This window comes from Oncorhynchus clarkii, chromosome 20 (assembly GCF_045791955.1).
Source record: "Oncorhynchus clarkii lewisi isolate Uvic-CL-2024 chromosome 20, UVic_Ocla_1.0, whole genome shotgun sequence".
Lineage (NCBI taxonomy): Eukaryota > Metazoa > Chordata > Actinopteri > Salmoniformes > Salmonidae > Oncorhynchus > Oncorhynchus clarkii.
The window spans coordinates 45,084,288-45,109,215 of record NC_092166.1 but is presented as its reverse complement, the minus strand read 5'-3'; the positions used below and the strand labels follow the sequence as shown (position 1 = coordinate 45,109,215).

Sequence of the window (24,928 nt, the reverse complement as noted above, 5' to 3'; positions counted from 1 at the left end):
TTTTTTTTTTTTTTTTTTTTTTGGTAGCCAAATGTGATGTACAAAACGGAGCTATTTCTAATACACAAGGAATCTTTTTGGAAAAACGGAGCATCTGCTATCTAACTGAGAGTCTCCTCATTGAAAACATCAGAAGTTCTTCAAAGGTAAGTTATTTTATTTGAAGGCTTTACTTGTTTTTGTGATAGTTGCCTGCTAAATGCTAACGCTAATGCTAACGCTAATGCTAACGCTAAATGCTACGCTAGCTAGCTACTGTTACACAAATGATTGTTTTCCTATGGTTGAAAAGCATATTTTGAAAATCTGAGATGACAGTGTTGTTAACAAAAGGCTAAGCTTGAGAGCTAGCATATTTATTTCATTTCATTTGCGATTTTCATGAATAGTTAACGTTGCGTTATGGTAATGAGCTTAGGTCTATAAATAGAATCCCGGATCCGGGTTTGGTCGTCGCAACAGGTTAACCCTTTTTTGATGATTACACGATTCCATATGTGTTATTTCATAGTTTTGATGTCTTCACTATTATTCTACAATGTAGAAAATAGTCAAAATATAGAAAAACCCTTGAATGAGTAGGTGTTCTAAAACATTTGACCGGTAGTGTAGTTGGTTAGCTTTAACTACCTGCAGATTCATGCATGGTGGCTAGCTATGACAATCAGTTTGTATTGCTTGTAGTATGCATTAGGATTATGGTTACTTGTTTAGCTCACTCTGTTTAGCACATGGCTTCACATGTGGATCCTTAAGGAGATGGGTGGACCTAAGACAAAGAAGAGCTCTCCAGTTGGTGTACCGAAATAGTGAAGGGACATTTTCTCAAAAGTGGGATTACAAGTTTAGCATCCAAAGCATAATTCCTTTTCCATTATTCCTCAGCTACAGTGTGTGATATATCATGATATATCATCGCTCTACTTTTATCCAATGTAAAAAAACACAATTTAAAATTTTGCTGCATAAGACTGAATTGAGGTGGTGGGTCACATTCCTACGTGAATTTGGTCAGGTCAACCAAAAAGTTACATCATGCAGATTTAAAAAAGGGACATTCTGAGAAGGTTCAAATGGCAACTTAATGGCAATACATTTCTCACCTTTCGACCTCAGCTCTTTGGCCGGGGTTTGTTATAGCAGCGATGTATTGCATGATGTATTTGCTGGCTTCCGTCTTTCCGGCTCCACTCTCCCCTGCATTGGAAAAACATCATTATTTTTGTTATATAGTGCCATAATTTGCTATAGCTTTGTACTGCAATGTATGTGACATTTCAGATTTGAATTCAATTGGAACCTCTAAAATGTGATCACCATTGTCATGGGCTTTTTTTGAGGTGAGTTTAGGGTTTTGAGCCATTCGAGACAGAATATTCCTCTCTTCACCACTAAGTGGCGCTTTATCAACCAAATACTTTCACCATGCTGTCACAGCTTGTGGTTACTTAGCTTGTTTTCTTAGAAAGAAGGCAGCGTTGACCCTGCTATTTTCAACTAAATAGGGTCATATCGATTTCCCCCAAAATACTCTCCACCTAAATGACAATCTCACATTACTCCAGCCAGAAAACATTAGAGCAAAAGTCAGACATTACAAAAATATTTTGAGAGAAGATTAAATTTGAACTTTAAAAGCTACATTTTCAAACAAAATTTAAGTTGGCATCCAGGAAGACGTGACTTGACCTGAACCAGTGTTATATGTACATGTATTACTTCTTATAAGCATGTATGAGCCCTTATGAATGTCCTATTATAAAGCTTAGAATATGTTAGCTATGTATTTATATGCTGGAATTAGTTCACTAGACAGACAACTTGTGATTTGGTTGGCCGTTTAGAGGGCTCCCCCCCCCCCCCGTTACCTGAGATGACAATACAGGTGTCCTTGTTCCTCCTTTTCATGGCTTTGTAGGCTGCGTCTGCGATGGCGAAGAGATGTGGTGGTCGCTCGTACAACTCCCGGCCCTTGTACTGCTCGATGGTGTCTCGGCCGTAGATGTTCATGGCGCGGTAAGGGTTAACCGACACCACCACCTCGCCGATGTAGGTGTAGATACGGCCCTTCTCAAACCTGCAGCCACAGGAGAGAAAGAGCACAGGGAACTCACCGTCACCTGACAACATGATGCCATACCGCTGAGTCATTTCACTGTTACAGGACAGGTATACTATTTAGAAAAACGCACATATTTAAAAACATACCGTAATAAACAGGACCACAAATGCAGTTCAGTAGCACAGTCCAAAGTAACAATTTAGCACCAAAAAGCAGCAGAGACTCAGGCTAACACCAGGTCATGTTTACATCCCTCTCTCTATATGTCAATCCCCCCCCCCCCCCCCCCCCCTCCCTTCAACACTACAACACTTTACGTCAGACGATGATAGCTTTTCTATAGTGGTCTGCAGCCTAGAGGGATGCGTGTGTGTGTGTGCGCGCATACTTGTGCGCGCGTGGGGTTAACATACTTGTGCGCGCGTGGGGTTAACATACTTGTGCGCGCGTGGGGTTAACATACTTGTGCGCGCGTGGGGTTAACATATCGGCAATAAGTTACATACAGTGTACCAGACAAATGGTCCTACTATGACAATCTTTTTTCACTATGTACATTTACACAGAACCAGAATTTGCTTTAGAGTGAAGGTGCTGCCAGCAATAGACAATACAGAAACAGAATACACAGACACACGTGTCTGTATTCCACATAGACATCATACAGAATATGCAATATCGCTACAGTAAACACAAAACTCTGGAGTTTAGACTGATTGCAGTGGGAATATAGCATTTAGAGAGGGGGATATACTGTATGTAAGCAGAGAGAGGGATGCTGCCATGGTGACTGTATCCAGTGCATATACAGTGTTGTGCAGAGGTGTACATAGTGCAAATGCAATATTTGTATTAGAGGCCATTGATGGCAAGGTGCAGTGTTCGGCCCAACGCAAAGTCACTTCATCCCTATGAGCCCGATGGTCGGTTGATGAGGGCCACTGTTCAGGTGGAGGGAAGCTTTGATCATGATTGACCTAAACCGTCTGCCAGAGTGGAGTCTTTGAAAGACGTACTGCAATGTAGGAAGGTGTCCGGGGGTCAGCGATGATCTGACCTGCACGCTTCCTTGTCCTGGATGCTGCGGTGCCCCCGTGCTGAAACATGTCCCCCCCCCCCAATCTTAATACGCTGTATCCTGATGGAGTCAGATACGATCAGCTGGGTGAGTTTGTGCTGTAGCAGGTCCAGAATGATTGTGTTGAGCTAAAGTCCAGAAACAATATCCTTATGTATGTCCTTGGGTTGTCGAGGTGTTGGAGGATGTAGCGAAGGCCCAAGAGGTCGTCCACAGACCTCTTGCCAGGGAGGGCTTCGGTGGTGGTTTTGAGATGGGACAGAATAGGGTGCTCAAAATGGTATGGCGGGGCCCCAACTCTAAAACCTACACCCAACGAGCCACACTGATCCTCGAGCAGTGAGCTGTGCAGACTCCAGGGAGAGAGAGAGTCTTGACTGGGACTGATCTGGGCCTTCTCTCTCTATGCCCTCAGGCAGCCTGCCGCACTTCCTTCTCTGAGTGGACCAGGGTTTCTCCCCCCGCCTACACAGAAGAATAGGGCCTTTCTTCTCAGCTACACCCCAGTCAGGCCTACCTCTGCTTTGGTCCCAGGGTTCCACCTGGCGGCCCTACGTTCCAGAGGCCTACACTACCAATATAATACAGCATATCTACTATACACCTTCGGAATCACTGCTTGTCCTGAGAGTGACGCTCTGGATTGATGCACTTATTTGATTGAACCTGTTTTAGCCCTGGTCAGCCACTGAGGGCCGATCCTATTTTACAGTGCTATAACGACCCGGTTAGTGGTTACAACGATCTTACAACAATAAACTACCTTTACTACAGCCCTGGTTATCCATGTCCTTGAGTCCCTGGAAACCTTGGCATTCAATGAACGTGGAATTGTTTTGGCTTGCTAATCTCTGTCCACAATCTTTAACGTCAGTGAAGGGATCACATAGTGGTTCAGCCTGCATACATGTTCTCGGATTCCGTTTTGATTCGGATTCCGATAAAGCAGCTGCATTGGTGATGTTAGATACTGCCCATATCTAAAAGAGAAAACAGAGCAATCTACAAAACATTGACAGAGCAGCTGAGGAATAGCCACAACACATAAACACGGGTTGTTGTAGAACAGTACAAACAGAAAGAGCAGAGAAGGATGGCTTTAGATATTAAAATGGAGAACAAATGAAGAGCTTAATTAAAACTACACAGAGTACACACAGAAACTACAATTAGCCACTTCCACAAACAAGGACGCCACCGCTAACTCTCTGACAGGTCAACAGGCGGCGATTAGCTCATTCTTCTGCACCCAGCCATGTTTGAGCCCTCATGTCATCAATCCCACGCACCACTGGGCACGGGTGACACCAAGACACTGTGCTCGTGTGCCCAGGGTGGCATTGTGTCCCCAGGCAGGGCCTGTTGAAGTGGTGGGCGGGCTGGCAGCCTGGCATGCTGGCTGGTGGCACGTTCCCTGGTGCGAGTCAGCCCTATGACTTGATGTGCCAGCACATTGTAACTGTATGTGTCATTGTGATCCATGTGGATTGTATATGTTCGATGTCGTTTCTTTACACTCCTTTGCTGCAAAACCAATTTGCCCTGGCTTTGAACTGGCACTGGAGAAAGACCTATTGTGCCATCCTCCAGGGCGGAATGCTGCTGTGTGCACTGCCTGCTCCATTGTTCAGACGTCAATTGGGGGTCTTTGTCTAAGAAGCACAGATAGGCCGCCTTCTCCCTACATACCCTGTGCCAACAAAGAGAGCTGCCCACTTAAAGTGCACGTGTCCAATGGCTTCTGGGGGAATGTATACAATGAACTACCAGTTGGGAGTGATCTATCTGTGATCTCAGTTGGAGGGAAATCAACTAAATTGACAGCATAATAATTGAAGGTGAATCTACGCAATAGGTTACTGTAGGCCCAGCTTTCAGATGGGACGTGGGGAAAATACTTTAGTCCGAATGTCAGTGTTATTGAGAACATCACAAGGGAGTGTAATTTTGTCATTGTGGTTTTGATTTCCATCCACACCCAATATGGAACAGGAAAAAAAACAAAATGATAGGCAAGGAAATATCCTCATCTGTTTGCGGCACATCTAAACTAAATTATTATTCATGGAAATACAATGTCCCACCCAGTTTCAACAATACAGACAGTGTCTGGTAAAATCCCAGCAGTGACCTAGTGTTTTCCCAATATCTGGCTTTTATAAATGGACATTATGATTAACATCCTATTGCATCATAATCTATAGTTGGTATCAGAGGGCATCTGAGACATCTGTGGGAGTGTGTGTTCTCATTCTGGGGAATTTCAGTAACAGAGATAACTAAAAAGATAAAACAGACTGGAGTGGGAGTGTAGGCTAAACATTGTGTGGATGTTTCTGGGAGGTTGGGAAACGTTGTGGGCCTTTGGGTCTCGGGCTATGGTCTTTAGAATAATTGGAGGTGGGTGGGAGGTTTCTATGGTAACCCCTCCTTCTCCTCCCTTTCCTTCCGTTTCCCGGCAGCACTAAGGAGGGGTCCTGCTGGAGAGAGATCAAGGCTGTGGGCCGTGCCAGTCAGATACACTTCCCCTCACAACTGGGCCCGGCGCAGAAAGAGAGAGGGGGGGGGGGGTGAGTGGGGCCGAGACCAGAGAGAGAGAGAGAGAGAGAGAGAGAGAGCAGAGAGCGAGAGAGACACTGTATATATACACATGATATGACATTTGAAATGTCTTCATTATTTTGGAACTTCTGTGAGTTTAATGTTTACTGTACATTTGTACTGTTTATTATCTACTTCACTTGCTTTGGCAATGTTAACATATGTTTCCCGTGCCAATAAAGTTATTGAATTGAGAAAGGGAGGTCGGAAAGGGAGAGAAAGAGAATTCAGGACTCGAGAGTAAGGTGTGGCCAAAACTTTGGGACTGTCGCTTTCACTTGACCTCTACTGCTCTCTTCTTTTTACACTGGTTCTCTCTATTTCAAGTGACTGCCTACGTGTCAGAGAGATTTGTTGTGCTAATTTCCTGCAATTCTAGGGTGGAGAGAAATGTTAGAGTTTTTATGATATCGGAGTGAGAGTGACTAACAAAATCAATGGGGGACCCCCCGGTCAGTAATTCGACCATGATTACTATACGTTTAGATAGCTTGTCGCTAGACTAACTTACCAATGGGGTGTAACAGTTCAACAAACCTACGGTTCAGTACGTATTGGGGTTTTGGGTTCACGGTTCGGCTACGGTACAGCGGGAAAATGAAATGCCAACAGTTACTCTAGATAATTTTTGTTTATTTGTCTAAATAGAAGTTTTTAAAAAAGTGTCCCCGTTCCAAAATGGACCTGGGGCTTTCCCAGCTGGACAAATATGCATAAATACATTTTTCAATATAGGAGACCCGTTCCGAATGGACCCGAGGACGACCAGTTCCGTATTACACATGGTCGGATCGGAGTGAGGGAAGCAGCAGAAAAGTAATTTTATAAGCTACTTTATTAACCAGAACTGATACAGCACGAGGGAGAGGCGGAGGAGGAGCCTTGAGGTGTGTGTACCGTGAGCGAGTGACACGGGAGCAAGGAGGGAGAGACAGCAACCAAACATAAGCCGTCTCGCATTAGAATACTAACTTCTAGCTTGTCATAGCTATGATTTTACTGAGTTACAGTTCATATAAGGAAATCAGTCAATTGAAATACATTCCATTAGGTGCAGCCATGGGTGTGCCTTGGAGGGCAAAGGCCCACCCACTTGGCAGCCAATCAGAATTAGTTTTTCCACCACAAAAAGGGCTTTAGTACAGACAGAAATACTCCTCAGGGAAAGATGAACTGAGCAAAGTACAGTGAGATCCTTGATGAAAATCTGCTCCAGAATGCTGAGGACCTCAGACTGGGGGCGAAGGTTCGCCTTCCAACAGGACAACGACCCTAAGCACACAACCAAGACAACGCAGGAGTGGCTTCGGTACAAGTCTCTGAATGCCCTTGAGTGGTCCAGCCAGAGCCCGGACTTGAACCTGATCAAACATCTCTGGAGAGACCTGAAAATAGCAGTGCAGCGACGTTCCACATCCAACTTGACAGAGCTTGAGAAGATCTGCAGAGAATGGGAGAAACTCCCCAAATACACGTGTGCTACGCTTGTAGCGTCATACCCAAGAAGACTCGAGGCTGTAATCACTGCCAATGGTGCTTCAACAAAGTACTGAGTAAAGGGTCTGAATACTTACGCAAATGTGATATTTAAAGTTTTTTTTATTTCTTTCTAAAAAAACGTTTTGCTTTGTATTGTGTGTAGATTGATCAGAGAGGGGGAAAAAACGACATACATTTTAGAATAAGAAAATGTGGAAAAAGTGAAGGGGTCTGAATACTTTTTGAATGCACTGTACTTCCCATTTAACTTTTTATTACGTCACTTTAATTCCATCTTCCGTTGATTAGATCATCTCCTAACTTACTAAGTACTGTGTTTCTGGACCTAAGGAAGGCTTTTGATACTGTTAACCATGAGATTCTCATCACAAAATTGTCCAAGTTCAACTTTTCCCCTGATGCCTTGAGATGGATGAAATCATACCTTGAAGGCAGAACTCAGTGTGTCAGAGTGAGCAATGAGCTGTCGCCCACTCGTAGCTGTGATGTGGGCGTGCCCCAAGGGTCAATACTGGGGCTCCTCCTGTTCAGCCTGTACATTAATGATCTGCCTTCTGTCTGTACTTGGTCTGAAGTTCAAATGTATGCAGATGATACAGTGATATATGTGCATGCAAAGAGCAAACAACAAGCTGCACAAGAACTCACTACTGTAATGGTCCAGGTTACAAAGTGGCTCAGTGACTCGTGTTTGCATCTCAATGTGAAAAAAACTGTTTGCATGTTCTTCACAAAGAGGGCAACAGATGCTACTGAGCCAGATGTCTATGTGTCAGGGGAGAAGCTCCAGGTGGTATCCGATTTTAAGTACCTTGGCATCATACTTGATTCCAACCTCTCTTTTAAAAAGCATGTGAAAAAGGTAATTCAAATAACCAGATTCAACCTAGCTAATTTCCGATTTATACGAAATTGTTTGACTACAGAGGTAGCAAAACTGTACTTCAAATCTATGATACTCCCCCACTTAACATACTGCTTGACTAGTTGGGCCCAAGCTTGCTGTACAACATTATAAACCTATTCAGTCTGTCTACAAACAGGCTCTCAAAGTGCTTGATAGGTTTCCTGAAGTCCACGATCATCTTTTTTGTTTTGTTGATGTTGAGTGTGAGATTATTTTCCTGACACCACACTCCGAGGGCCCTCACCTCCTCCCTGTAGGCCGTCTCGTCGTTGTTGGTAATCAAGCCTACCACTGTAGTGTCGTCTGCAAACTTGATGACTGAGTTGGAGGCGTATATGGCCACACAGTTATGGGTGAGCAGGGAGTACAGGAGAGGGCTGAGAATGCACCCTTGTGGGGCCCCAGTGTTGAGGTTCAGCGGGGTGGAGATGTTGTTTCCGACCCTTACCGGCGGCCCGTCAGAAAGTCCAGGACCCAGTTGCACAGGGCGGGGTCGAGACCCAGGGTCTCGAGCTTAGTGACAAGTTTGGCGGGTACTATGGTGTTAAATGTTGAGCTGTAGTCAATGATTTTGAACAGCCTTCTTACATTAGGTATTCCTCTTGTCCAGATGGGATAGGTCAGTGTGCGGTGCGATGGCGATTGCGTCGCCTGTGGACCTATTGGGGCGGTAAGCAAACTGGAGTGGGTCTAAAGTATCAGGTAGGGTGGAGGTGATATGATCCTTGACTCGTCTCTCAAAGCACTTCATGACGATGGAAGTGAGTGCTACGGGGCGATAGTCATTTGGTTCAGTTACCTTAGCTTTCTTGGGAACAGGAACAATGGTGGCCATCTTAAAGCATGTGGGCACAGCAGACTGAGATATGGATTGATTGAATATGTCTGTAAACACATCAACCAGCTGGTCTGCGCAGCTAGGGATGCCGTCTGAGCCGGTAGCCTTGTAAGGGTTAACACATTTAAATGTTTTACTCACGTTGGCCATGGTGAAGGAGAGCCCACAGGCTTTGGTAGCAGGCCATGTCAGTGGCACTGTATTGTCCTCAAAGCGAGCAAAGAAGTTGTTTAATTTGTTTGAGAGCAAGACATCAAAGTCTGCGACGGGGCTGGTTTTCTTTTTGTAATCCGTGATTGACTGTAGACCCTGCCACATACTTCTCATGTTTGAGCTGTTGAATTGCGACTCTACTTTGTCTCTATACTGACGCTTTGCTTGTTTGATTGCCTTGTGGAGGGAATAGCTACACTGTTTGTATTCGGTTATGTTGCCAGTCGCCTTGCCCTGATTAAAAGCAGTGGTTTGCGCTTTCAGTTTTGCGCGAATGCTGCCATCAATCCACGGTTTCTGGTTAGGGAAGGTTTTAATAGTCACTGTGGGTACAACATCACCGATGCACTTGCTAATAAACTCGCTCACAGAGTCAGCGTATTGTTGTCTGAGGCTACCAGGAACATATCCCGGTCCACGTGATCGAAGCTTGGAATCCAAATTGGTCAAACCAGCATTGGATAGACCTGAGCACAGGCTTTTCCTGTTTTAGTTTCTGTCTATAGGCTGGGAGCAACAAAATGGTGTCTTGGTCAGAATTGCCGAAGGGAGGGAGGGCTTTGTTTGCATCACGGAAGTTAGAGTAGCAATGGTCCAGAATTCTACCGGCACGTGTCGCGCATTCAATATGCTGATAGAATTTAGAAAGCCTTGTCCTCAGATTAGCTTTGTTAAAATCCCCAGCTACAATAAATGCAGCCACAGGATATATGGTTTCCAGTTTATATAGAGTCCAGTGAAGTTCTTTCAGGGCCGTCGAGGTATCTGCTTGGGGGGGGGGGGGGGGGGGGGGGGCGGTCGGCATTTGATGTAAGGAATTCCAGGTCAGGTGAACAAAAGGACTTGAGTTCGCCTCACAAAATAATAATTTGAAATCCGCCAGTTAAGATAGAAATGTTGATTGCAACGCGCACATAGGCTGTGGTTGTTTCAACGGAATAGCCTAGAATGTTTTTTTCAGCTCAGATTTACTCATGAGGCAATGGCATACAATGCAGCGTAGGCATAGCCTATAGGGCTAGTGTTTTTATTTTAAATATTCATTCGGGTTCACAGTGCAGACTGAACCGATTCCCACGTACCGAACCGTTCAGTAGGAATAAGTCTACCATTACAGCCATACTTACCAATCTAAAATGTTGTAGCTGACATGGACCTAAATTTAGTGACTGTCAGTGACTGACATAACAAGAGAAAAACTTCTGATGCACAACCCCCCTCCCAAAGAAAACAAGTGGGGGAGAGGGAATTGATGCACAGGCCTAGAAAAGGGGGGCTGCCAGTTGCCCATCCCTGATCTATTCAATAACTTGTTTATCTACAGACGATGCCTAGGGGTAAAAGGGCTAGGGGTTGTTTCTGGACACAGCCAGACACTGTGTTAGCCAAAAACTGTGTCTAGAGATCCAACAACACGTGGTGGCTGGCTGTTATCAGTGCTTCAAATTGTTGGGGACTTCCAGTAATTAAGACTTGGATACTGGTAGTTAAGGGTTATTTGAGGCCATTTTGGGTGATTACAGCCAATGCAATTGTATAAGAAGTCATAGTTCTGGAAGTGTTTGATTAAATTGAAGAGATATTCACTTCAAAACACCCATTACTGGTCAAGTCATAAATATAAAACAAATATTTAGTCACAGGCATCAATTGACAAATCCAAGACTTTGATAATCTGAATGAAAATTTCAAGTCAAAGTACATACTACTGTATATCTGATACAAAATGTTATTCGATGGCCTACTGGCCATTACACCTGAATGAAGCAATCCTAGCATCAATTCCCCCCACTCTTTCTACATGCATCCACGAGCCTCCTTCTCCTTCAGCTCGTCAAACATCTGGGGGACTGCATTAGGAGATTTTCCGCTGCTTTGTAAACCCTGCTTAGTGCTAAACAGCAGCTCCTAGCTCCCACTCCAGCCTGTCTGCCTGGCTGTGGAAGACCAGGGGCCTTCAACACTTAACACTCCCAGCCCTTGGCCCAAAGACAAAATCAATCTTTATAAGCATATACTGTAGGAGTGGATCTGGATTCCTCCTCTGTACTGTAGCGTAGCTACTGGAGCACAGCTGGAGCAGTGCTGACTGGGTGAGCTCTACCTCCCCTCTGCTCTAATGACAGCACATCTGCAGATTTATGTTTCATATTAGCGCATGAGTTTTAGCCTAGCATGACTAGCATGTGTTCCCATGCACTCCACTTTCATTGGCCCGCCTCTGAATACTTAGGCAATGGGAGCCAGGTGTAAACAGCTTGGCTGGAGATCGGGTGGCTGACAGTAGTGTTTCTTTGTGCCTCAGACATTTATTGTCTATACCCTGACGGAGAAGATCACAGCTACTTCCTAGGCCAATCCTGAGCTAGGGGAGCTCAGTGAGAGAAGAAAAGATTCATTTTAGTCAGATTAAGTTTCAAGAATTCAATAAAGAGACTTCAGAGAGGGGAGGGGAGTATGGCTGGCTGTTGGGCCCGTCTGCCGGCCCAATGCGGAACCCGTTTGCACTTTAACAGGAGGATGACGATAGGCTGCTGGAGAGAGAGAAAGACAAGGCCACCCAAAATAGACTCAGACGTTACTCAGCAGGATATTTCAGGAAAGCACTTGGATTTCTGTCACGGGTAAAAAGAGGGCAGGGAAAAGCACAAAAACAGACAGAAAAGGAGCGAGGGAGACAAAGAGAAAAGGGAGAAGTTACAGATGCAGAATCTTAATTTGACCAGTTTCTCACAACAAGAAAATAATCCTGCAGCAACAGGAAATGGGTATTATTGTGTGGATTATAATTAGTGGACATTTTTGGAGGGGTTGAAAGAGAGAGAGGGGGAGCGAGAGAGATGATGATAAAGAGTGGCTAGATGGCCAGTCAGAGGTGTGTGAAGTGAGTCATGCTAGTGCTGTGAACTGATCTCAGATCTGGCTGTGAAAGCCAGATCCCTCACAGTGCCTCAGGGAACAAAGCCAACAGGTGAACAAAGGGAACAAGAAGAACTGGAGAATGACATGACCTCTGTCCGCCCCAGCCGCTAAACACACACAGCAGAATTAGAATGACTCACACTTAAAGCATTCCTGCATGACATGACACACAGGATTCCTACCAACCACCTTAAATCATTCATTCAAAAGTGTCATTCTGATCACTATCCACATGTATGCAACATGTGTCATTGTGTCTAAATTAGTTTCCGGGGTCTTTCAGCAGAAGGTTGATGTAACAGAGGATGTGGTTTACCTTGTTATAGCATGAACCAAACAATCTTAGTTGGAAGCCTAATCTGATTGAATCTATCAAGATTTAATCAAGGTCCTCCCAGAGCTTGGACACGTTGCCCTGGGAAGTAAGCATATGCCAGACAGACTGATCTACTGAATGACTAGTACAGACTCCCTACATAAGATGGGTTACATTATGATCCTACTGTACTATAGACATATCAAGAAGGGGACAACATAATGGGGGGCGGCACGGGAGGAATTGCAAGGGAAAAAGAGAGAAAGATGGAGAGAGAAATCAATAAAACTGTATGAGGGATATGACGAGAGAAAAATTTGAACGAAAGAGTGGGGAAGAGAGAGGAGGCATTAGAAGGACCACAAACATGGCGCTGGACGGCCAGCGTCCGCCTGCCAACGCACACAGTCCACAAATGAGACGTCTGTGACTCTGAAGCCTGGCGGGACTTATTTTAGGAGGGGAAAGGCTCCAAAAGCACAGCCCTGTTTATGTAAGGGCGGTAATGTGTTTCAGATTACAGGGGGTTGTATGGAAATTCTTGTGGCAAGACTGGCCTTTTCAATGCTGGAGAGCGAGAGAGAAAAGGAAGGAGACATTTTTGAGAAAAGGCTATCCATGTGCTGGTCCTACCTTTTTCAGCTTTAGAAATTAATGCTGTAGGGAATACTGAGGTACTGAGGAAGCAAAAGTCAAGGAAATAGGGAGGGGGAGTACTGTATGCTAGGCTAGGGAGGGGTCTAAAATACTACCAAATTGTGCTGAAAAAGAGGAATGGAGTAGAGTCTGGCAGTAGTCTAGTTCAAAAACTCTGATGAATACAGTTTGCTGCTAAAATGTTGAGGATTGTGTCGGACTCAGTGTAAGAGTATACAGCTACCATCCTATAGGTAAGTGCCAAAGTAAATCGAAACACTTGGCAAATGAGGGATACAAAGTATATTGAAAGCAGGTGCTTCTACACAGGTGTCGATCCGGAGTTCATTAAGCAATTAACATCCCATCATGCTTAGGGTCATGTATAAAAATGCTGAGCAAGACATTATTTTGGCTCCCAATGGATATGCCCCCATAGAATGACATTGCCCCCATCCAAAGGGCACAAGTGGTCACTGAATGGTTTGATGAGCATGACAACTGTGTAAACCATATGCCATAGCCGTCTCAAATCACCAGATCTCAACCCAATTGAAAACTTAAAGATTCTGGAGCATTGCCTGAGACTGTTTGTCACCACCGTCGACAAAATGATGGAATTTCTCATGGAAGAATGGTGTCGCATCCCTCCAATAGAGTTCCAGACACTTGTAGAATCTATGCCAAGGCGCATTGAAGCTGTTCTGGCTCGTGGTGGCCCAACACCCTATTAAAAACACTTTGTTGGTGTTTCCTTTATTTTGGTAGTTGCCTGTACATTTGCAATGATCTTGTGGGGTGACATTGTCGAAGTCTCCTTCTAGTCATCTGCTTTCATCAACATCCATCCACCTTCTTTGCTGTTCTTGGCAATAGGAACTTTCAGCTGGGCAAAGGCAAGCGAGAAGCAGAGAAACGGGACGAGTTCTGTGTCTTTAAATAGTGACTACCACTAAGGGGAGAAAAAAAACTTTAATATGAGGGTTTAGGATCTAACATTCCTGGAGGCTATGTGGCGTGTTATCGCCAATTATTATTTTTTTAGCTCCAGGGTTCAGCAATGTCTGTCAGGACAACGTGTTCTCCTGGAGTTTGTTTTTATCAGGGGAAGAACAAAGGGGGAAGAACAAAGAAAAAAGAAATATGCAAGATCTGGCACAAGAAAGACCCTTGGCCAAGTGCTACCATACTGCATTAACTCCAATGGAGCAAGGTCTACCCCCACGCCAAAAGACTCCTGAACATCTAAATCAAAAACACCTAATCTAATCAAATATTGTTATTTGACTGCTGCTCTTTAATTACTTGTTACTTTTATTTCTTATTTGTATTTTTTTTTTAACTGCATTGTTGGTTAGGGGCTCGTAAGTAAGCGTTTCACTGTAAGGTCTACTACACCTGTTGTAAAATTTGGTTGATTTGGTCGAAGGCAATGTATTCCACAATAGATTTGCTTTTCGGACTCCTATAAACTCTCCTCTATGCTAGAAGAGATAGTGTGGTGTTGTATATTAGTCCGATCCTGTATCATGGAAAGAGGAAGTAGAACCTTTCACCTATCCAGTCTGCTTCTGCTCACTGCACCCAAACCGTGGAGACTTTGATCCCAGTGATTGCTCTGCAGGGAAGGAGTCACATGGAGGGAGTCGGGTTGCTATGTTTGGTGTCTCTCATCTCGTCGACGATTCAATCTGCTGTTACGGCAACAAATGAGTGTTTATACGCCTGAAACGGGAGAAGCTGCCAGGCCCTATTTGTCCTGCACTTTAATAGTGGTTAAATACTTAGGATACATGCAAGATACTGGGTTACAGTGGGGCTTAATGGTAGTTTGTGCCTGTGAAGCACACACAGTGTTATTGAGACCTATAGGACACCTACAGGGTGATTAAAAGCCAATGGGAGCGGGAAATATTTTTGGGTATCTCAGATTGTTTCGGCAATTCTCACATATAAACGTCATTAGGAGGAAGGATATTTGACATGTATTTTACATTTGTATCACAAACCATTTGAGAAACATCATGTAAAAGTGGCCACTTTAGGCCCTTTTCAGATATATACACACACCTCTTCCTCCTGTGAACCGGACATGATACAAACAGATCTTGGTGTCATTATACACCTTATCATTCGCTCAAACGTATGGAGTGTGTCTTGATTCTGAAATACACATTTTCACATGAATTTATTCAACAATAAAAAAAAATGTATGAATATCTCAAAACAACCTTTTTATTTTGTTAATAATTTTTTTTTTTAAATGTTCAGTTTGGAACAATACAGTTTTTTTATGGATCAACAAGGGGCGTGGTTAAATTTACACTGAAGGCATCCCGAAAAACGCTTTCAAGGCTCGGTCCACCCAAGTATTTCTTTAGCAGCAAAATCCCTGCAACATACTCTACAAGTACGTAACATTTGGGCTCTATAGGCCAGACACAGTCTTACACACACACAATTTCACAGAGAAAGCCTTCCCTAGCCAGGGATGCCTAACAACTCTCCCTGAGGAATTGGGAGGTGCTTTCATGCAGATGCAGTCCCAATCTGAGCAGGAAGCGGAGCACCAGTTGTGTGTCTAGCGTAGATGAAAATCATAGGAGCCTATTCCTCATCGTATTATTTGTCATCTGAGTATTATTCTTATTTTTATCTTGTCAACATAACTTCCGTATGACTTTAAATCTCAAGACATTGTGCCCTGTCAGCTAATATTCAGACTTAGAGAGGAGATGCAGGAAGCATTTAAATGTGAAGCCAGTTAAAGAGAAATGCCAATGCGAAGAGGCAGCTTTCCTGCTTCCTTTGCCCTCCTCCAGGTTCCATATTCTTGGCTCCTTCCTGTTCCAATCCCCTCTTAGAGGAGTTCAAAGGTCAAACCAATTGGAACAAAGATAGAGACAGAATAAGAGTAGCTTTGAATACTACACGAAAAATACTGCAGTCACTAAGTCATGATGTCCCCAACAAGGGTCACCACCATCTTCATGTTTTGATTAGGTGGAAACCATCAGATAAGGCTGGCAAAAGAAACATTCTAGTCTAACCGACCCAACTGGGGGTGATGGGCAGGGTCACCATTACACTAGTTCTAAGTGTTTTTCACGCAAAAAAAGTACACATTTTCCAAGAAATGTCTCTAGATCGAGGATGTAGGTTTGGGAGTCAGTGAGAGAAGAGAACAGTCTTAACTGCTGACATGGTGGAGTGGTTATCAGCTATTTAATCTGCAGTATCAGGGACTCCTATTAGGAAGAAAAAAAAGGGAAAAAAACACCTTTAGTTGTTTTGGAAAACAATTACATTTAATGGCAGCGGTTTGCCAAAAAGTTTTCCTGCAGACCCAGCGACAGACAAAACAACACTGCCAAAGTTCCATATAGCGTGGTAGTGGGTGTGGCCAACGGCGCCAATTCCGACCAAATATTTTAGAGGACCTCCGCTTAGCCTCAGAAACAAAATGTTGCAGTTTTAAAGCTAATTTCCTCAAACATTATAACAAAATCAATACACTTTTTTAAATAGTCTAGTTATTATTTTGGTTATTGTTAGTTCTTATAAAAAATATATAGTTCCATTATTTTTCCTACATACTTTATATCTGTTTTAGGTCATTTGAGGTTGCACTGAAAACGCAACAATTTAGTGCTAAATGAATATGTAGGAACACTGAGTGGGCTACACCACCAGAGATGTGTAGATAAGGATGTTCCAGAATCTGCCATGGTTCGCTTACATTCGGCCTCTTATCTGCTGACTGGTCCGTTGAAGCAGAATTCCCAGGACCTTTACTGGAATTTCAGTTTCCATACAAAACGTTTCCACAAAGAGATTGGGCATCTGCTGGGGATATATTTAGGAAGTTCCTTGGCACTGTGCTCTCGGAGGCCAGACTGCTCAACTTCAAGTCAAACAAAGTCAATGTCAACTGGACAAGCAGTCTGGGCCCAGGTTTCATCATTAGAACCTTCGTAAGGGGCATAATTAAATATCCTGGCTGTTTCCCCACAACCATCATTACTTAAGTAGCACCACTCATAGAACTTTGCCTCCATCGTTAGACGTGTTTTTTTTAATCTCCGATAAACATTGAATCAAATAAACATCGGTCTCTCTGTGACTGCCGATAACTTCACAACGAAGTTGACAACAGATACTGTGCACTCGGAAAGTATTCAGACCTTTTTCAACATTTTGTTATTTTACAGCCTTATTCTAAAATGGATAACATTGGTTTTCCCATCATCAAATCTAAACACAATACCCCATTTATGACAAAGCAAAAAAAGGTTTAGAAATGTTTGCAAATGTATTATATATTTAAAAAACGGAAATATCACATTTCCATAAGTATTCAGACTCTTTACTAGGTACTTTATTGAAGCACCATTGGCAAGTCTTCTTGGGTATGAAGCTACAAGCGTGGCACACCTGCATTTGGGGAGTTTCTCCCATTCTTCTCTGCAGATCCTTTCAAGCTCTGTCAGGTTGGATGGGGAGCGTCGCTGCACAGCTATTTTCAGGTCTCTCCAGAGATGGTCAAGCGGGTTCAAGTCCGGGCTCCAGCTGGGCCACTCAAGGAAATTCAGAGACTTGTCCCGAAGCCACTCCTGCATTGTCTTGGCTGTGTGCTTAGGGTCGTTGTCCTGTTGGAAGGTGAACCTTCTCCCCAGTCTGAGGTCCTGAGTGCTCTGGAGCAGGTTTTCATCAAGGATCTCTCTGTACTTTGCTCCGTTCATCTTTCCCTCGATCTGGACTAGTCTCCCAGTCCCTGCCACTGAAAAACATCCCCACACCTACAACCACCATGCTTCACCATAGGGATGGTATTGGCCAGGTTTCCTCCAGACATGACGCTTGGCATTCGGGCCAAAGAGTCCAATCTTGGTTTCATCAGACCAAATAATTTCATTTTTTCATGGTCTGAGAATCCTTTAGGTGCCTTTTGGCAACCTCCAAGTGGGCTGTCATGTGCCTTTTACTGATTAGTGTCTTCCATCTGGCCACTCTACCATAAAGGCCTGCTTGGTGGAGTGGTGCAGAGATGCTTGTCCTTCTTGAAGGTTCTCCCATCCACAGTGGAACTCTGCGGCTCTTTCAGAGTGACCATCGTGTTCCTGGTCACCTCCCCGACAAAGGCCTTTCTCCCCTGATTGCTCAGTTTGGCCAGCTCTGTCTTGGTGGTTCCAAACCTCTTCCATTTAAGAATGAGCGAGGCCACTATGTTCTTGGGGAACTTAAAAGCTGCATAAATGTTCTGGTACCCTTCCCCCGATCTGTGCCAACACAACCCTGTCTCTGAGCTCTACAGACAATTGGGACAATTCACAATTCCTGGTTTTTGCTCTGACATGCACTGTCGATTGTGGGACCTTATTGGTGTCCACCTGTGGTAAATTCAATTGACTGGACATAATTTGGAAAGACACACACCTGTGTATATACACAGGTGTGTGTCTTTCCAAATTATGTCCAGTCAATTGAATTTACCACAGGTGGACACCAATCAAGTTATAGAAACATCTCAAGGATGATCAATGGAAACAGGATGCACCAGAGCTCAATTTCGAGTCTCACAGCAAAGGGTCTGAATATTTTTTTTTATATACACTGCTCAAAAAAATAAAGGGAACACTTAAACAACACAATGTAACTCCAAGTCAATCACACTTCTGTGAAATCAAACTGTCCACTTAGGAAGCAACACTGATTGACAATACATTTCACATGCTGTTGTGCAAATGGAATAGACAACAGGTGGAAATTATAGGCAATTAGCAAGACACCCCCAATAAAGGAGTGGTTCTGCAGGTGGCGACCACAGATCACTTCTCAGTTCCTATGCTTCCTGGCTGATGTTTTGGTCACTTTTGAATGCTGGCGGTGCTTTCACTCTAGTGGTAGCATGAGACGGAGTCTACAACCCACACAAGTGGCTCAGGTAGTGCAGCTCATCCAGGATGGCACATCAATGCGAGCTGTGGCAAGAAGGTTTGCTGTGTCTGTCAGCATAGTGTCCAGAGCATGGAGGCGCTACCAGGAGACAGGCCAGTACATCAGGAGACGTGGAGGAGGCCGTAGGAGGGCAACAACCCAGCAGCAGGACCGCTACCTCCGCCTTTGTGCAAGGAGGAGCAGGAGGAGCACTGCCAGAGCCCTGCCCTACCTCCAGCAGGCCACAAATGTGCATGTGTCTGCTCAAACAGTCAGAAACAGACTCCATGAGGGTGGTATGAGGGCCCGACGTCCACAGGTGGGGGTTGTGCTTACAGCCCAACACCGTGCAGGACATTTGGCATTTGCCAGAGAACACCAAGATTGGCAAATTCACCACTGGTGCCCTGTGCTCTTCACAGATGAAAGCAGGTTCACACTGAGCATGTGACAGACGTGACAGAGTCTGGAGACGCCGTGGAGAACGTTCTGCTGCCTGCAACATCCTCCAGCATGACCGGTTTGGCGGTGGGTCAGTCATGGTGTGGGGTGGCATTTCTTTGGGGGGCCGCACAGCCCTCCATGTGCTCGCCAGAGGTAGCCTGACTGCCATTAGGTACCGAGATGAGATCCTCAGACCCCTTGTGAGACCATATGCTGGTGCGGTTGGCCAAGGGTTCCTCCTAATGCAAGACAATGCTAGACCTCGTGTGGCTGGAGTGTGTCAGCAGTTCCTGCAAGAGGAAGGCATTGATGCTATGGACTGGCCCGCCCGTTCCCCAGACCTGAATCCAATTGAGCACATCTGGAACATCATGTCTCGCTCCATCCACCAATGCCACGTTGCACCACAGACTGTCCAGGAGTTGGTGGATGCTTTAGTCCAGGTCTGGGAGGAGATCCCTCAGGAGACCATCTGCCACCTCATCAGGAGCATGCCCAGGCGTTGTAGGGAGGTCATACAGGCATGTGGAGGTCACACACACTACTGAGCCTCATTTTGACTTGTTTTAAGGACATTACATCAAAGTTGGATCAGCCTTTCCACTTTAATTTTGAGTGTGACTCCAAATCCAGACCTCCATGGGTTGATAAATTTGATTTCCATTGATAATTTTTGTGTGATTTTGTTGTCAGCACATTCAACTATGTAAAGAAAAAAGTATTTAATAAGAATATTTCATTCATTCAGATCTAGGATGTGTTATTTTAGTGTTCCCTTTATGTTTTTGAGCAGTGTATATTTGAAGAAATGTCAACAAAAATATGTTTTTGCTTTGTCATTATGGACTATTGTGTGTAGAATGATAAGGAAAATAATTAATTCAATTTAGAATGAGGCTGTAACGTAACAAAATGCAGAAAAGTGAAGGGGTCTGAATACCATTCAAATGCAATGTACATAGTTACCAATGTATTTGCAATTGTTAGAATCAAGAGAAGGATAAAAGATGCTTCAAATGAAAACAGAGATGACTGCATTAAAATATAAATAGCCTATTGTATAGGCTGAGCCTATATTTAAAAAATATTGAAATCAATTCAATGTTCATTCATTAGAAAGCAAATTACGGACTCCTCTTTGAATCTGCGTATTTCTCCAAAATTCAGTTGTCCGGAGTCTGTCAGGACCTAGGATCAATGGAGACACTCAAGTTTTTTAAACCTGTATCTCTTGACACATTCATGAAAATAGTAGTGGCCTTTAAACCATCAAGCTGCATACTGGACCCTATTCCAATTAAACTACTGAAAGAGCTACTTCCTGTGCTTGGCCCTCATATGTTGAATATAATAAATGGCTCCCTATCCACCGGATGTGTACCAAATTCACTAAAAGTGGAAGAAATAAAGCCTCTCTTGAAAAAGCCAAAACTTGACCTGGAAAATGTTTTTAAAAACTTATCGGCCGATATCGACTCTCCCATTCATCAAAAAAAAATATGTAAAAGCGGTTGCGAAGAAACTCACTGCCTTCCTGAAGACAACTAACGTATACTAAACGCTTCAGTCTGGTCTTAGACCTTAGTGTCAAAAGCAGCACTAAGGTCAAGGAGTACTATCGATCACCACATTCTTTTGGAGAGATTGGAAACCCTAACTGGTCTACACGGACAAGTTCTTGCCTGGTTTAGATCTTATCTGTCTGAAAGATATCTGTTTGTCTCCGTGGAATCAGGATTCCGTTTTAGGACCCATATTGTTTTCACTATATATTCTACCTCAATGATGTCATTCGGAAAACATCAACTTTCACTGCAATGCGGATGACACACAGCTGTACATTTCGATGAAAGATGTGAAGCCCTAAAATTGTTTACCCTGGAAGCCTCTGTTTCAGACATACGGAAGTGGATGGCGGCAAATCATTTACTTTTAAACTCGGACAAAACAGAGATGCTAGTTCTAGGTCCTAAGAAACAAAGAGATCTGCTGTTGGATCTGACAATTAATCTTGATGATGTAGTCGTCTAAAATAAAACAGAAGGACTTCAGCGTTACTCTTGACAATGATCTCTCTTTTGACGAACATATGAAGAATATTTCAAAGACAGCTTTTTTCCCCCCATCTTTGTAAAAGTTTTGTCCAAAAATTATGTAGAAATCTGTTTTTGTCACTTCTAGATTAGACTACTGCAATGCTCTATTCTCCGACTACCCAGATAAAGCACTAAATAAACTTAGAGCTAAACACAGCTGCTAGAATCTTGACTAGAACCAAACAATTTGATCATATTACTCCAGTGCTTGCCTTTCTACACTGGCTTCCTGTTAAGGCTAGGGCTCATTTCAAGGTATTACTTCGAACTTACAAAGCATTACATGGGCTTGCTCCTACCTATCGCTTCGATTTGGTCTTGCCGTACATATCTATAAGTACGCTATGGTCACAAGACGCAGGCCTCCTTATTGTGCCTAGAATTTCTAAGCAAGCAGCTGGAGGCAGGGCTTTCTCCTATAGAACTCAATTGTCATGGAATGGTCTGCCTATCCACGTGAAAGAAGCAGACTCGGTCGACCTTTAAGTCTTTATTGAAGACTCATCTCTTCAGTAGATCCTATGATTGAGTGTAGTCTGGCCCAGGCGTGCAAAGGTGAATGGCAAGGCACTTGGAGCAAAGAACTGCCCTTGCGGTCTCTGCCTGGCCGTCTCCACTGGGATTCTCTGCCTCTGACCCGATTACAGGGGCTTACTAGTGCTCTTCCATGTCATACCTAGGAGGGGTGCGTCACTTGAATCAGACGTGATCTTCCTGTCTGGTTTTGCACCCCCTCGGGCTTCTGCGGTGGGGGAGATCTTCGTGGGCTATACACAGCCTGGTCTCAGGGTAGTAACTTGGTGGTCTGAAGATATCCCTCTAGGGGTGTGGGGGCTGTACTTTGGCAGAGTGGGTGGGGTTATATCCTGCCTGCTTGACCAGAGTGGGCTAGGGTCAGTCTGTTATATTCTCCTGTCTTATCTGTTGTCCTGTCTGAATTGAAGTATGCTCCCTCTAACTTACTCTCCCTCCCCTACCGGAGGACCTGAGCCCTAAGACCATGCCTCAGAACTACCTGGCCTGATGACTCCTCGCTGTCGCCAGTCCACCTGGTTGTGCTGCTGCTCCAGTTTAAACTGTTCTGCCTGCGGCTATTGAACCCTGACCTGTTCACCAGAAGTGCTACATTATACCGGACCTGCTGTTTCCACACTCTCTCTACAGCATCTGCTCTCTCAAAAAGCCAATTGTCATTTACTCCTAGGACCATCTACAACCCTGCTGGTCACCTATGAACATCTTGAAGAACAATCTGGCCTTAATGGCCATGTACTCTTATAATCTCCACCTGGCACAGCCAGAAGAGGATCGGCCACCCCTCGAGCCTGGTTCCTAGGTTTCTCTAGGTTTCCCTAGCCACTGTGCTTCTACATCTGCAATGCTTGCTGTTTGGGGTTTTATGCTGGGTTTCTGTATAACACTTTGTCACATCTACTGATGTAAAAGGGGCTTTATAAATACATTTGATTGATTCAATTGAGTTCTATTTTCCTAGTTGTAGGCTACAGTCTGTATTTTTTCCCTCAATGTATTTAATGATGTATAATAACATGGGAGCAATGATGTACCACATCTGCGATTTAGTGCATTATTAAGATGTCTCAATATTTGCAGCCATACAGTATACACTGAACAAAAATATTAATGCAACATGTAAAGAGTTGGTCGTATGTTTCATGAAATTAAATAAAAGATCCCAGATATTTTCCAAATGCAGAAAAAGCTTATTTCAAATTGTGTACAAATTAGTTTACATCCAGGTTTGTGAGCATTTCTCATTTGCCAATATAGTCCAGCCACCTGAAAGGTGTGGCATATCAAGAAGCTGATTAAACAGCATGATCATTACACAGGTGCACCTTGTGCTGGGGACAATAAAAGGCCACTCTGAAATGTTCAGTTGTGTGGAGTATTTCTGTCTGCAATAAAGCCCTTTTGAGGAGAAAAACGAATTATGATTGGCTAGGCCTGGTTGCTAGCTAGCATTAAACTTATCTTATAAAAAACAATCAATCATAATCACTAGTTAACTACACATGGTTGATGATATTACTAGATATTATCTAGCGTGTCCTGCGTTGCATATAATCTGACTGAGCATACAAGTATCTAAGTATCTGACTGAGTGGTGGTAGGCAGAAGCAGGCGCGTAAACATTCATTCAAACAGCACTTTCATGCGTTTTGCCAGCAGCTCTTTGTTGTGCGTGCATTGCGCTGTTTATGACTTCAAGCCTATCAACTCCCGAGATGAGGCTGGTGTAACCGAAGTGAAATGGCTAGCTAGTTAGCTCGCGCTAATAGCGTTTCAAACGTCACTCGCTTTGAGCCTTCTAGTAGTTGTCCCCCTTGCTCTGCATGAGTAACGCTGCTTCGATGGTGGCTGTTGTCGTTGTGTTGCTGGTTCGAGCCCAGGGAGGAGCGAGGAGAGGGACGGAAGCTATACTGTTACACTGGCAATACTAAAGTGCCTATAAGAACATCCAATAGTCAAAGGTTCATGAAATACAAATGGTATAGAGAGAAATATTCCTATAATAACTACAACCTAAAACTTCTTACCTGGGAATATTGAAGACTCATGTTAAAAGGAACCACCAGCTTTCATATGTTATCATGTTCTGAGCAAGGAACTGAAACGTTAGCTTTCTTACATAGCACATATTGCACTTTTACTTTCTTCTCCAACACTTTGTTTTTGCATTATTTAAACCAAATTGAACATGTTTCATTATTTACTTGAGGCTAAATTGATTTATGATGTATTATATTAAGTTAAAATAAAAGTGTTCATTCAGTATTGTTGTAATTGTCATCGGCCGATTAATCGGTATTGGTTTTTTTGGTCCTCCAATAAATCGGCATCGGCGTTGAAAAATCATAATCGGTCGACCTCTAGCACAAACCCACCGTTGCTGGACAAGACAGGACTGGCAAAAAGTGCTCTTCACTGCTAAGTCACAGTTTTGTCTCACCAGGGGTGATGGTCTGAGTCGCATTTATCGTCGAAGGAATGAGCGTTACACCGAGCCCTGTACTCTGGAGCGGGATCGTTTTGGAGGTGGAGGGTCCGTCATGGTCTGGGGCAGTGTGTCACAGCATCATCGGATTGAGCTTGTTGTCATTGCAGGCAATCTCAATGCTGTGCGTTACAGAAGACATCCTCCTCCCTCATGTGGTACCCTTCCTGCAGGCTCATCCTGACATGACCCTCCAGCATGGCAATGTCAACAGCCATACTGCTCGTTCCTGCAACGTCAGTGTTCTGCCACGGCCAGCGAAGAGCCCGGATCTCAATCCCATTGAGCACGTCTGGGACCTGTTGGATCAGCGGGTGAGGGCAAGGACGATTCCCCCCTGAAATTTCCGGGAACTTGCA

At 44.0% G+C, this 24,928-nt stretch overlaps 1 protein-coding gene across 1 annotated transcript in view; it reads right to left on the bottom strand.

The window, feature by feature from the left end:
- LOC139376412 (unconventional myosin-Id) overlaps positions 1 to 24,928 on the bottom strand; it is a 123,872-nt gene that overhangs the window by 93,566 nt on the left and 5,378 nt on the right. The window contains exons 2-3 of the mRNA XM_071118980.1: positions 1,869 to 2,077; positions 1,104 to 1,197 (exon numbers count right to left, since the gene is read on the bottom strand). Coding sequence (XP_070975081.1) covers positions 1,104 to 1,197; positions 1,869 to 2,077 — 303 coding nt within the window. The remainder of the gene's footprint in view (positions 1 to 1,103; positions 1,198 to 1,868; positions 2,078 to 24,928) is intronic.